Source organism: Podarcis cretensis, assembly GCF_951804945.1.
Source record: "Podarcis cretensis genome assembly, chromosome: 3".
Taxonomy (NCBI): domain Eukaryota; kingdom Metazoa; phylum Chordata; class Lepidosauria; order Squamata; family Lacertidae; genus Podarcis; species Podarcis cretensis.
The window spans coordinates 31,131,140-31,146,334 of NC_137172.1; the positions used below are offsets into that span (position 1 = coordinate 31,131,140).

The following is a 15,195-nucleotide window of genomic DNA, read 5'->3' on the forward strand; positions in this document are numbered from 1 at the left end:
AAAAAATGTGTAATAGATAAGATCATTTAAAACAGACATAAAAATAAACATGGCAGTACTTCAGTCAAAAGACAGATATGATCTGATGCAGGGAGGAACCCTTTACAAATGATGCAATTTCATGAGGATCATGTGGTGGTATGTATGTATGGGCCCCACCACAACCTTCTTTCTCTCTCCAGTCTGTCTTCCAAATCTTGTGGCACCCTCTTCTTCCCGCTATCCTGTCTACCCCCTTACTCACTATACTTTCTTTTCAGCTGCTCATGTAACAATCTGAGTTTTGAGAAGCATATTGATGTGAAAGAGGAAGTAGAGAACATTTCTTCTTTAAACTTCCTCCTTCAGTTCTATGCACTTTTCAAAGGAAAGAAAAAGGTACCCTGCCCTCACCAACTCATTACAAAGGGGTCAGCGAGGAGGGGCTCAGAGGCTTCAGAGGCAACAGGAGATGTCCTCAAAGGCACTGTTGCTCCCACAAGTGCCACACTAGTGACCATAACTCTAGCCACTGGATCTATGATCACCTATTCCTGCAAATGACATTCTAGTGGTTAAGTTTCTCAATCACAATGACCTTGTTTTATTGCATGACATTTGTATAAAACCATATTCTGTCAATAGATTAATGCAGTTCTCGGTTGCTGTATGCACACGCAAAGTCATAGCTAACCTTCATGGCTCACTAAAGTAAACATGGGTGCTAATTAGTTCTAGTTAATACATGAACAACAACAAAAGGCACACAATTACTTTAATTACTGGTAACAGTTTCTGCAGTAGTTACCAGTGTTGTCCAACACAAAGCTAAGCCCACAAACAGGCAATCCTAAACACACACTCACAATTCCATTGCATTAATGAAGCTTCATAGCCATGTACTGTAAATGTGTTCAGGTTGCTGGGCCAATAAGATCAATAACCATTTCCATAAGAGGGCCATCTCAACTATATTACCTTTTAGGAACTCTATTCCATCATTCCATTTCAAAGTCACTCTGACTATTTCATGTGTTACTAGAAAATGGCAAACAAAAGAGAGAACTGTAGTTGACTTGCACCACCTCCACAGCACAGTGAGCAGAACTCATCTTACTAGCTTCAAGACCCATGATCTCCATAAGCTACCTGGGCCCCATAGCTTTCAGAGCTTTCCACTTCCATGTTCAAAAGGAAACAAGGAAGCAGGAAGTTTCAGTCACTTGCTCTTCTTCCTCTTTGAGCTCATGCTGTGAAGTGGCTCACAAGAGACTCATCAGTCTTCAGTGTAGTTCTCCTCAAGGTCAAGCTCTAGTCCTGCCCCTAGATTCGCTGATGCTACCTAATTTGCCTTCTAATTATTTTGGACCTAGAACATTTCCCAACATTCATCTCCAGCTTTGCTAACATGAAACCTATCGTGGTTTATTTTTGCAAGGGACCTGAGAGTTTAAGTGCCAAGGACAGTTGCTGATTCTTTAGGTTTTTTCTCATTTCCAAAAAGGATGTCCTCATTTGTTTCTGTAGGCTAATGTGCCTCCACATAACCCACCAGCTTTTGAAGAAGGCATGGTTCTAACAGTTACCACCATTAAGACTGAAAGGAAATATACAACAGGCTTAACCAAATGCCTCTCCAATCTCTATTAAGAAAAATATCAAGCCCAGGATGAATCCCGCAAAACCTAGAAGTTTGCATACCATATTGTGAGCATTAATCCCAAGGAAAGGCACTCTGTCCACTAGCCTTTGGATTTACCTTAACCTCACAAACATATTAAGAAATGGAAAAAGGTACCAAGACCACATCCTTCCTTTCTCAAGTCCTCCTGCATCAAGAGATCATGAACTATCTCCACAAGAACATGCAGAGCTTTGCCTTCCCAGTGGCCCGGCAAATCGCTGCATCCCTAGAAAAGGCAGCAGAATATGGGTCATAAATACCTTTGAGAACCAGTGGCTCCTTGCCTTCTCGCTTGAGAGACTCCAGCACTATGTGCAATGGCTGCGAAGGTATGACTCTGCTTGGCTCATTGGTATTCTCATCATAAACAACTATTTCTTTGGAAAAGATCCTCTTGAAGGAGTCCTTGCCTTCCCGGCAAGAGATCAAGTCCAAGACGGTAATCTTGCCCTGCTGAAGCCTTCGCCGGCTGATCTTGTCAGAGCAATTGATGTGGACAGCTCCTTGGATGTGGCTCTTGTTGTATTCCATGAAGGGCCGGCAATCGATGATGACCGGCCCTTGGTGGCTCTTGCTGCATTTGGTCATCTTCTTTGCCAGTTCATTGGGATAGATGATTTTGACACTAGGCAACTGCTTGGTTGGGCCCGAGACCGGGCTCCCCACGCCGCTGGAGGGACTCAACGGGCCAGAGTTCTCATTGTTGTTGACCATTTGGTTAGCAGGGCACGTGGTCGAGGTTCCTACGTTGGCAGAAGTGCTGCTGGTGCTGGCTTGAGTCTGGGCCTGATTGTCTTTGTCGTACGTTGCCACAGTGCAGCAACTGGCACTGCTGCATCCACAACTCAAGGAGCGAGCAGAGCCGTTGGATGAGGGCATATACGTCAGATTCGCAGCCTTGAGGGACACAACAGCTGTGCTGAGGAGACTCACGTGGCTCTCGCTGGCAGAAGAGGCAGAATCCAGATAGCTGGAATCTAAGCAAAGGTTGAGATCCTGAGGTCGGACGGGCCTGGAGAGTGCCACTACTACCCTGTCGTCTAGTGGAGATGGAGGCATGAGGAAGCTGAGAATGGCAAGTCAAAAGGAACTCAAGCTCTCTGTTAAAAGGGGGAGGGAAATAAAATAACAATAATAAAGTATCTCGCAACACACAAGAGTTCCATCATTATTCCTAGATAGCAATGCTCTAAATATTGTTGATCAAATGCTTTGTTTTTCATAGAACAAGGGGAGAGCCATTCTAAAAGGCACACAGCCACCCAACAGGGAATCATAAAACAGTAAGAAGTTGGGAAATTATCCATCCCAACCTTTATGCCAGGGCAGAAACTGCCACACATTGGCTGCCTCCAACCCAAGATTGTGAGTCTGCTGCAGTTGTGGGGGTGCACAATAAATGCTTGCTGGTCACTAACAGAATTCAGCTTCAGCATCTCAGCCTGCAGTTACATTAAAAAGCTATTTTACAGTCCTTATGATTGCTAAAAAAATATATTAAGGGCTATAAGTGGTCAGTTAAAAAAAGCAGAGATGTTGCTAAATAAGCCTCCCAGAGAGTAGAGGGCTTCTGCACCCTGTAGGGAGGGCAGGATTTGGAAAAGTGGTAAAAGATGATATAATAAATAATGGAAAAAATGGGAGATGGTGCAAATCTTAATTGGCATAATTTATGCAAATTTTAATTGATATGCATATTGAATCATTTTCTTCTGCTACTGCAGAAATTAGGTTAACTTGGTGCAAAATGTTGATGTTTTATCTATATTTTGAGAATATTCAGGCCTGATGAAGACTAACCTAAATAGTCCACATTACATAGGCCAAACACCAAAAGGTATTTGCAGAGCAGCTACCATCATGTACCCAAGGCTTTCTTGCTCCAAGGGAAGGAAGCTCGTTGTGGAAAAGGACCTGCCCTTACTTTATCCTCCCTTCTGCAAATTAAAAATAGACAGAAGCGACCAGTGTGATGTTAACAATTATTAATAATGCAGGGCAGCCAAATCTGGCCTGAGGTGATGTTCTAACTCCCTCCTGGCACACAGTTTTCAATACTTTTGGCTTCCTGTAAAAATCCACCAAAAAGGGGGGGGGGAGAGAAGTTAGGCAGTAATCTGAAAACATACTGAAAAGAAATGAGAGATAAGAAACAGAGGCTGCCATGCATCCCTTATGAGCAGAACTGCTATTCTGGAACTGCCATTTATTCAGATACTAGCACACTCCTCATAAAATGACAGGCCTGGGATATCAAAGAATTCAGGTCCCAACCTTCCTGCTCTTATACCTTAGTTATCACTACCATAACACAAAGAGGGACAGACTGAGATGATCCACTGTCCTAAAATCAGAGTTCCCTGCAACTCCCACCCCCAAGCAAGTTCATAATATATATTGGTTTTATAGCATTCATTTAATGACCAATTACGTTGACATTTGGCAGAGTCCAATTGAGGTCAGTCAAATGACAATCACTTTTTTAAAAAAAGTTATTACATCACCCTCTCAGTATCTTTTAAGGCTGAAAGCGTAAGCATACTTATCAAGAACTCCCATTTGGATCAAAAATGGATGGTTTTTTTTTTACTAAGCTTGCTTAAACTGGAAGAAGTACAGGATGACACAAAATTAAGGACAGTCATGTGGAAACGTGTGGTGCCTCCAGTCAAAGAACAACCTACACAATTTAATCCAATTCAAGAATACTTTTTAAAAACGTGAATTCCCTTCCCTACATTCTACTTTCTGTCTCTAATCTATGTCCCACCCCCTCAAAACCCCAATACACACACTTTCCATTAGGATGGGTCACTATCCTAGGATAGGAAACCAGAAAACATAAAAACCCATCTATCTCCTCCTGAGGAGGAATGGAGAGAGAGAGAGAGAAGTATTTGCAGAATGGGTTTAAATTGTGACCAGAGGAAATACCATTTATCAACTATGGGGAGTCAGAAAACATGAATTAAATAAAGGGAGAGGAAATGTAAAATACAGAAAACAAGTTTCCTTTCCCCACCTTCTATTTGTGAAGAGCAACAAATAAATGTACGGAGAAAAACAACACAACACCATGCATTCCTGAGAAATAAGAGAAGCAAAGATCGGGAGAAGGGAAATAGTACCCTTTTTCTTTTTTACAAAAAGAGAAAACAAGGGGTTAGTTTAGTAACCAAATCACGTGCGAGACCAGTAACGTTATGTTTGAGTTTGGTTTTTTTAAAAAAACAAAAAACCAAAAAACTAATAAAGTATTTGGAAACCGGCTAAGGGAACCCTGTTTGCCTTAGGATGGCAAAGATATTTGGGGAGCTCTGCATCCCTGCAGCAGAGGTAATATATTTCCAGCCAAGCCATGAAGTCAGACTTGGGAGTTAAAAGAGCCCAGCCAAAATGAGGCACCTTTTCACGCTCACCGATCCGGAGCTGGTTCAGGACCTCACGGAGGGGGGAGGCGTTTTACAGAACAGGCGTAAAAAGGAGGGGGGAGGAAGAGAAGCGCTACAAGAGATGCTGCTCCGGAGAGCCTCTTCTGCACTCCGATCCCCCCCCCTACCCCCCTAGATACTGCAGCAATCCCGGACGAGAAAAGCCTCCGTTTCTGACAATCCAGCCGGTGAAACGCACGCAAGTCGGCGGGCTCCAAGCGCAGACCGGCGCGGGGACGGATAACAGTACTAGTACCTTATTTCCCATTGCTCCCCAACATTTTTTCGCATTTCCCAGTTTGTTTCCAAACAGGCATCTCTCTCACTTCCCCAAGATAGGGCAGATTTATTCTAGGAGACGCTACGCGGTCGACCTACGCACCACAATCGCTCCTCTCCGTAAGGAACCCAAGTCTCCCACTTACTTCATAAAGAAATATTTCCCTCCAGCACCCGGCGCTCGTCTGTGGCTATTGATTTACGCATTAAGCCCCCGTTCACTCGGCTTCATTGATCTCCACCAGCAACATACTTACTTTCTCTTTTGCTACACAGTAAATGTAAGGTTCGAAAAGGGCGTGGTCGGGGGAGGGATAGACAGCGCGCTCCCCCAATAGGGGCTCTCCGGGAGGAGCTGCTCGAGCCCCCCCTCGCGGGGATGCCCGGGATTGGCGGCGGGTGGGCAAGGGGGCGGAGCCACTCAACTCTTAAGGGATGGCTCGCCCGCCGCTGCTTCGGGTCCTGTGTCAGAAGCAGCGGAGGGAGTGATGTCATTGGCAGCCAATCAAAGGCACGAGTGGGCCAGCCGGAGCCGGAGCGGAGCAGCTGCTCTCTATTTACATGTAAACTTAACCAGGAGGGTGCGGTTAACTCTTCCCTGCGCGCAGTTGTCAATGGAGCCTACTTTTAACTGCCTTCACCAAATGGTCTTTTTTTCCTCGCCCGGCACCTTCGCTTAAATGTATTTATTCGCTCTGCCGGTATTTCCCCAGCTTCGCTTTCTCGCCTCCTCTCCCTTTAAGATCCGCTCCCCCCCACCCCGGCTTCAATGAATGAATGAATGAATCAATGAATGAATCTCACGTCCGCTGAATTCTTCTTACACAGCAGGCGACACACCAGAAGCTTGAATGGTGATTAGTTGCTGAGTTGGCCACCTGAGGACCACGCAGCAAAAAACAAAAACAACTCTCCGAAAACGATGCAGTTTTATACAATTTTCTTATTTACCTGCTATCGCTCAGAAACTGAAAATGGGGGGGGGGGAGTCGATAGGAGTTACGTGCCTAGATATGGTAACATTCCCCCCCCCCCATCTGTTTCATAATGAATGCAAGGGAAGGGAGGGGAGGGGACGGACCAGAGAGCAAACTGCATGCATAAGCCATTCATGGTAAATTCTTTGAATAAGAGACCCAAAATGATGGGCTGAGACTGCAGTCTTAGGTGTGCTTTAGTGGGAATAAGTGCCATTGAACTCAAGGAGACTTCTACCAAGACATGCATAAAATGGCCCAGTAAATCAAATGTTCTGGATATCCCTGCATTTTAAATATCTCTGCAGAACCTTCATTTTGCGATAATCAGGCCTGCACCATCAGTGCTCAAATTGCAGAGGTTGGTGGACATATTGCTGCTGCAGCAGAAATGCATCACACATGCATAAGAGGCCTGAGGTTTGTTCAAAATTTGTAGATGCTAATTTAAATGCACATTGAGAAATAATAATGGCAATTTAAATAAAAATAGAATGCATCTCATTATAGTGGGGGAAAGTGACCTGCTTGCCTGCCTACTCTGTCTTGCTTTCCAGTTGCTAACCGCAAGTAGGCAAGCTCAACACCCATCCTTCTCTCCCTTCCTAATGGTCTTTTATCATTAAATCAGACTTGGTCTAGACAGCCCATGGAAAAGAGGACTGTCCTCTGTAAACTAGGAGGTGCAAAGATGGAATCAAGCCCCCTTACCTGTGGTGTTGGCTTTTGAGAAGGCAGTTGTCAAGAGGCCTAGTTCTTCTGCTAGGCCTTGCCCTCCAAGGAAGGTTCTAATGGGAGCTTAGACTTCTGGGTAAAGAGCTGAACTCATGAGGAAGCTGTTTCTTGCTTGGCTAATTGCCAAGTGCTCTCCATGGCTTGCACCTGTGTGTTGTTTTGTCTTGGCTGAAGATGGCCAGTTAGCTAGTTGGGAAAATTCCACAGCTTTGTAGTCACATGTACATGTACTCAGAGACTCTCAGTTCTGGAAAGTTACAGTCTAGATGACTAGTTGTTGAAGACCCATGCTGGTTGCTAAGCCACAAAGTTACCCATATTCGCTTTTTGTTCCATACCTTCCTCACTGGTACCTTTTGTCAGGTCTTTAATGGTTAACAATGTATTAGACTGGGTTAGCTTGTATCCTTAACCATATTTTCCTGTTCTGTTCGCCTACTGGTAAACAGGTTCCATCCTATGCTGCTACTTTGTTAATAAAACCTGTTTCCATTCTGATGTTTCCTTGGATTAAGCCTCAGTACTGAACCAGTACGTTGGCCTTCTTGATCTAACCTGCTACTGTATAATTTGGTTTTCTGCTTGAGACCTCAGAGACAGAGAATGGTACTTTGAACTCTTGATTCTTGGGATATTAAAGATGTTTGGTGTACAGCTTGAGATTCTCCTGGCTCTGATTGGGTGGGATGACAGGAGAGGCAATAGCTTCTATGGGCAAGGGTTGGTTTTAACTCCTAGACTTTCTGGCACCATCTGAACCAACAAGAGCTCTGGCCTGGGTTTTGCAGGCCAGGTTCAAGACTGCAATAGTGGGAGATGATTTGCCAAAAATTGGGGTGCCAAGACATGTAGATTTCACCCTTACTTTCAAGATCTGTCAACAAGTACTGTATGGGTTTTTGTGAGTTCATTCTGCACTCCATGTCCATTCCTAGTTCAGTATTTGCCTCCTCCCTACTGGTACCATCAAAGAGAGCAGCTGAAGCTAGTAGTGGGCTAAGGTGGTTTTTACAAGCCCTTGGGCTCCCTAACAGACTTGTACTTTGATAGGGTTACCATATCTTAAGGAGCAAAAAAGAGGACAGCCTGAGTCACTGCAAGTCAGATCTGGGGAAAGGGGTGTGCGGCTGCACAGGGCTGCTGACGCACCTCTTTTCCTGATAGCTTCAGCCCAAAAGACCCAGAAATTTCCATTAAAATGTAAAAATCTGCCCAGATGGGCATGTTGTCCCCCAAAAGAGGACATGTCCGGGTTTTCCTAGACATATGGCAACCCCAACTTTGAGCGTGGAAAGATAAGCACTGCACTGTCTGTTACGCAATGGTCTGAGGACCTCAATGTCCTTGCTACATTAGAACATAGGTAAAGGGTAAAGGGACCCCTGACCATTAAGACCAGTCATGGCCGACTCTGGGGTTGCGGCGCTCATCTCGCTTTATTGGCCGAGGGAGCCGGCGTTCAGCTTCCGGGTCATGTGGCCAGCATGACTAAACCGCTTCTGGTGAACCAGAGCAGCGCACGGAAACGCCGTTTACCTTCCCGCTGGAGCGGTACCTATTTATCTACTTGCACTTTGACACGCTTTCAAACTGCTAGATGGGCAGGAGCAGGGACCAAGCAACGGGAGCTCACCCCATCGTGGGGATTCGAACTGCCGACCTTCTGATAAGTAAGTCCTAAGCTCTGTGGTTTAACCCACATCACCACCCGCGTCCCACACATTAGAACATATTTCCTATAAATGTCAATCTCAGGTGGATACCGATGTGGACATATGGGTGGCTTGTATCAACTTACATGTTTAATTTAAGAGGAAAGTTCTGGTATCCTTAATTTGAGTTGTTGACATTATTTATTTATTCCCTCTCCTTTGCTTTCTTATTTTCTTTTCACCATTGTTAAATCTGCTAATTTAAAATTAATTAAAAGGTATTGCTGCAAGGTGTTTTGAGAACTTATAAAGTGTAATAGAAATGCAATCAACAAGCGACAGATGAGCAGACAAGGTATAAGAAGCTTTAGTTGTTTTTGTCATAAGCGTGTTTTGGTTTTAGATTCTTTTTTGGACACACACATGTCACATTGGTCATATGAATAAACTAGGTTCAGTCTAATGGAATTACCAACAGTACATCATGATTATGATAATTAAAAACAGCATAGAGAGTTTGGAATACAAGGACAACATAATTAAACAACACAATAGCCATTTACAGTAATATAGAACTTTCTGCACCAGGTCCTTAATCTTAGCTAGCTAATTGGCAGCCAGTGCAATTCTTTCAGGAGTGCTGTGACATTGCTCCAAAAAAGAAGAAAATAAAATAAAGACACAGTTGAGCCACTGCATTTTGTGTTAGGTGCAGCTTCCAGGATAATATACAAATGCAATGATTGCTTACACCGACTGTTCAGTTTGCCTGTTAAAAGGCTAGCTGTGTTATTTAATTATGAATTAATGTGCATCTTTCTCAGACTTTGCCACCGAGTGGAAAACACATGGACAATTATTTGGGAGGTAGCACTGTTAAAGAGGGATTTGAAGTGACTGCCAAAACAAAACAAAACAAAAAAAAACCACAATGAAAACACAGGCTCAATTTTGGAAATCACTCTAGCAAGATTAGAGAAAAATGTGGGGAAAAATATACTGTTTGTATATATTTGCATTTAGCTACTCGCTGGATGCAGTTTTGGTTTGAGTTCTTTGGTCTGGCCAGCTATTGAAATCTTGCTGAACTGTGCTGTGGTTTTAGTTAACTACCATATTTTTTGCTCTATAAGACTCACTTTTTCCCTCCTAAAAAGTAAGGGGAAATGTGTGTGCGTCTTATGGAGCAAATGCAGGCTGCGCAGCTATCACAGAAGCCAGAACAGCAAGAGGGATTGCTGCTTTCACTGTGCAGCGATCCCTCTTGCTGTTCTGGCTTCTGAGATTCAGAATATTTATTTTCTTGTTTTCCTCCTCCAAAAACTAGGTGCATCTTGTGGTCTGGTGCGTCTTATAGAGCCAAAAATATGGTAATCTAGTTCTTTGCTTGCTAGACTCCAAGGGCAAAAATGATGACAGATCCCTGTTCACTATACTGCAGGTAAATGTGTATCAGAAATAGGGAAATGTAGATATAACATGGGTGCTTCAAGGGATATTATTTATCTATTTGTACTGTTCATAGGACACTGTCATGGAAGTTCTCTGGGTGGTTTACAAGATAAAAACAAGTTAAAGATAGAATAAAATGAAGCAAAGAAAATGCAACTGTAGGACCAAAAAAGACCACTTTAAATACAAAAGAGCAGAGGAAAAGATATATAAATAACAACACAAAGCAGAAGGATAAATATTTACAGAGGTAAAGCAAATTGCCCCATGTTTAAGACTGAAAAAAGTGGTTTTGTCTATTTATTTGTACTCCAGGCAAAGCTTCACTCGCTTACATTGACTGGGGAATTGAGTTACTAGCTTATAAAAGATGTGAAATGTTGCTGTGATCCAAAACTCATTCATGGAAAGCTAATCTGCTTCTCCTAATTGCCAATGACATTATTTCTTTATTCAGGTTTCCTAAATAAACCCCTCTGTTAAGACTTCACAGGACGAGATAGATCAGAGCACAAGCCAGCTATGGGCAGTTTGAGATGTGCCCTTGCTTGACATCTCTGAAGGCTGAAGTGCTGCTTCAAAGCCAGTTATCAGCAGCGTGAAGAGTCTGCATATTGAGCTATAAAAGCCTACATTTATGAACAGACCTTGGTTTTTTTATAATGATGATGTGCAATATTTCGCACCAATTTTCAGAAGGCGTGTAAGTTTTTAATCCCTTCTGTAAGAACATGCCCAATAAATTAAAACACAATTAGCAAGAGAGTAGGCCAGCCCCCCCCCCCATCTCAACTAAACCACAAAACATCATTGATTCCTGCCCCCCCCCCCCCCGCAAATAAACATCAGTGGCTCTGCATCTATGCATTTGTAAAGTCTCCTTCCCAGAGGCATATATCTGATTGCCCTTTCCTGGTGGCTGGTACTTTGTGAATAACAAAGTCCTCTGTGTTGGGTGTGAATTAGCCACTTCTGCAGCTGTCCTGCTTGTCAAGGTTTAAAAATAGGACCAAGGTTTTCAAGGCATGTATAGTCTGCTCCAGAAGATGCAATGATGGCACACAGAGCGTTCTTACACCAGAGTCTGGTTAGAAGGAAGATCTGGATCAACTGATCACTGGGGAACATTGTCATTTTCTGTTACATGAGATTTTTCAATTGTTCTTATATGTTCTTTCAATGCTGATTTCAAATCTGAAATCGATTTTTGTGTACATGCTATATGTAGTTATCTTTCAATTTCCGACTTTTGCCGATATGTCATATTTACATTGGGGATAAGTGGACACTGACACGTTAATCTACCCTAACCACATGGTAATTATTGTTTCGCAAACTTATTTTTTCTTTGTTTTTATAGTTTTGTAACCTAAATGTTTGGATTTTTCAGATCGGACCATGGCTTCTTCAAGTAGACAAAAATGTGTAAATCTTGAGGTGATTTGCAGTAGATTGGCAAGGATTTGTGTCTCCCAGTCAATAGCAGAAATAAAACTCCCCTCTCCCCTCCACCCTAAATTATACTGCTGAAATGAAGAAAGCTTGATGTTTTTGTGTATAAAGTCCATGGACTCCACTCAGCTCTGGTACTCAAAACTCAAAACAAATTCCTGGGCTCAACATTATTGGTGCCCGCCCTGTGGAATGCCCTCCCATCAGATGTCAAAGAAATAAAAAAACTATCTGTCTGAAAGCAGCCCTGTTTAGGGAAGTTTTTAATGACTGATGTTTTAATGTATTTTTAATCTCTTGTTGGAAGCCGCCCAGAGTGGCTGGGGAAACCCAGCCAGAGGAACGGGGTATAAGTAATAAATTATTATTATTATATATTCTTATTATTTAATTCAAAGTGTCACTTTTAAAAACCTGGATGAATAATAGAAGCCTAGAGTTGGAAGGGACCCCATGGATCATGCAATGCAGAAATATCCATCCATACAGGGATCGAACCTGTGACCGTGGCATTATCAGCACCACGCTCTAACCAACTGAGCTAACTGGCAAGACAGGATGGTGATTCTCAAGGTTCTAGTTTAAAAAACAAATCAAATTCCACAAGCATGAGGTCTACCTACCCTTACCATGGCAGCTCCTCCGCAGCCTCTCTACACCAGTGTTACTTGTAGAGTAGCACATGGAGTCAGCAGGGGATTATATATTGTTGATTCCACAATGCGCATCTCCACTTATCTGGGCAATTTATCTTCTGACCACTGAGGCCACTGTCTGAGTGAATCCCTTTCTTTTCTGTCATAGAAACATGGAAGTGTAGAGTTGGAAGGGACTGCCTGAGGATCGTTAGTCCAACCCTCAATGCAAGAATATGCAGCTTTCCCATACCAGGATTGAACCTGCAACCTTGGTGTTATCAGCACCATGCTCTAACCAACCGAGCCAAGAGTGAATTTATGTTGTTCCTTTCTAAGGCCAGTACCAACTCTCTCCCTGGGTCCCTGCGATTTTTAGGCTTTCCACCCAACCCCATCATGCTGGCAGGCAATTTGTGTGTGTGAAAATTTAGTGGGGGGGGGGGGGAGTGACAAAGCCTGCAGAAGAATCAGCTTGCTGATTCCACCAATGCGTTATACAAGGAAAGGCAAAACATACACAGTATGTGCAGAGAATAAGATGCTGTTGCTATTAGCCGGGCTGCTATCTTTCCTTTGCAGGTGTTTCAGACAGCCTTGATTGAAAGGCCCTAAAATTACACTGAGTGCTTGTCCTAAGCGAACAGGTTAACAAATTTGTGTTCCCGTAGGAATTCTGCCTTGCAAAATTAAGGCTCATTTTTGTACTCAAAGCCCATCCACCCGCCCCCCCCCCCGCTGTTTCTTTCTGTCATGCTGGGATGTCAGCATCTTTTCCCCAGTTAAAATAGTCTCAATATATCCCGTGGTGGAGGGTATTAGGAAGAATCATAAGAACCTGAAGCTTTAACTGCCCTGAGATCCCCGGGTATAGGGCAGTATATTATTAATAATAATAATAATAATAATAATAATAATAATAATACAGTGGTACCTTGGGTTAAGAACTTAATTTGCTCTGGAGGTCCGTTCTTAACCTGAAACTGTACTTAACCTGAGGTACCACTTTAGCTAATGGGGCCTCCTGCTGCCACCACGCCGCCACCGCATGATTTCTGTTCTCATCCTGAAGCAAAGTTCTTAACCTGAGGTACTATTTCTGGGTTAGCAGAGTCTGTAACCTGAAGCATCTGTAACCCGAGGTACCACTGTAATACTACTACTACTACTACTAATAATAATAATAATAATAATAATAAACATTTGAGATACATGAGGTCATCCACATGGAGTATGGGGTGGGTGTGTTCCTTCTCCATCACATGAAGAGAAGCAATTCATAGGCAACTTATGAACCTGAGGCTAGGCCTACTACAACTCTGCCACAACCTGACTGGAAGATATTTTTCTGCCTCTCTTCATGGGTTGTGCACTGTGTGAGGAACAACTGAAACCATCTTAGGATAAGAAGGCTTTTCCAGACAAAAACAGTCTCCATTTGCCATGGTGAATGATAGACTTTGCTCCTAGAGTTGTTGCTTGAGAGATGCAGAGATGGGTCCTGCAAATATACTTCTGTTCTAGTTTATGCATCGGTGTCCCAGCCTTAAAATATTGCCATTGCCAGTCTAAGTGTGTGTTTTGTATATCCCTATAGGGAAGTCAGGCAGAGCGATCTGCTATGAGCTGTGACAGAAGGCTGCACTGGGTTGTCACTGCGTCAATCATTCATGACACATAAGGAACAAGTCAGGGGTGCCTCAGCAGTCTATATACATGTCTGTTGTTAATATGATTAATGCACTGGCTCCATATTAATCTGTTTAGCTATTTAGAAAATTGAACAAAAGCACTCCTGACATCCCCCCCTCTCAAGCACACACAAACACACAGAGTGGTGTAAGCTGTTATTTTTATGGAAGCTGCTGCTTTGCTAGAGTAGTCATCATAAAGCTTTCTTCCAATATTTCTTCCTCTTCTTGCCCTGACACTGAGAAATTTACTTTCATTTCTTTTCAAAACACTGACTAAATTATTTCTGAGGGTTTTTTCCCCTCCTTATCTATTGAGGATTAAATTTGCATGTGATTTAGCTCAGCCAAGGCTCATGTTTTTAATCAACATTAATTAACTAATCCCCAGAGGGTCAGCATAGAATTCCTGTTTAAAACATATAGAAGGAAAGGAAACAGAGGGAAATCAGTGGCAAAGCATGGGTAACCAGAGTCGGATATTGGGGGTTGAAGATTAAGAAGTTGCACTTTATTCTCCTACGCTGATGATCATTTTATTAAGTAACACTGCCTGGCACTGAAGTGGTTAAATCCTATTAGCTAACGTGATAATGCCACTTCATATTCCTGCATCTTAAAAATGGATAACCATTATTTGTGTAGCCAAGTAATTAACAACAAGATGGGGGAAAGGCAACCAGGTTCCACACTATGCAAGTCTCATGGAGGAAAAGTGAAACAACTCTTGCCTTGTGGCTTCTGTACACAGCAGGTTCATACCTTCCAATATTCCTCAGATGTAAACAGGGACTTAGGGACATCAGTGACCCCCACTCCCACCCCACGCCTCCTCCTCAGAGGCTGGTGCAGGGACATGGTAGATATAGCAGCTGAACGAAGCAAGCTAGAACCAAGTGACCACAGCGGCTGCTGATCAACACCCATGACCCCTCAGCCCCCCTCACAGCTATGGCAGTGACCTCACGGATAGGCCCTGCCCCCTTCACTCTCCAACCCACCACTTTCTTTATGGGAGACTGGCTGACAGAGGAGTGGGCAAACTGTGAAAAAGTTTCTTAGGGACATTGAAGTGACCCAGACTCTTCCCCCCCCCATAAAAACAGGAAGTGACATCATATTGAGTGTTGGGTGGTGGAGGAAAGGGAGCAGGAAACATAGATATAAGAAATGGGTAAGAGAGATGCTTGGATCTGACGTCGTGCTGAAGGGATGCTGTGCTGATGGG

General features: G+C 43.3%; 1 protein-coding gene across 3 annotated transcripts in view; it reads right to left on the reverse strand.

The window, feature by feature from the left end:
- Positions 1-5,652, reverse strand: part of DUSP10 (dual specificity phosphatase 10) — a 50,219-nt gene extending 44,567 nt beyond the window's left edge. The window contains exons 1-2 of one of the 3 annotated variants that reach the window (XM_079969282.1): positions 5,520-5,652; positions 1,924-2,763 (exon numbers count right to left, since the gene is read on the reverse strand). In XM_079969282.1, the coding sequence (XP_079825408.1) occupies positions 1,924-2,722 (799 nt within the window). In that variant the 5' untranslated portion in view covers positions 2,723-2,763; positions 5,520-5,652. Of the gene's footprint in view, positions 1-1,923; positions 2,764-5,350; positions 5,488-5,519 lie in introns of those variants that run through there. The other 2 variants (XM_079969283.1, XM_079969284.1) reach the window with 2 other exon arrangements.
- Positions 5,653-15,195: the final 9,543 nt, after the last annotated feature.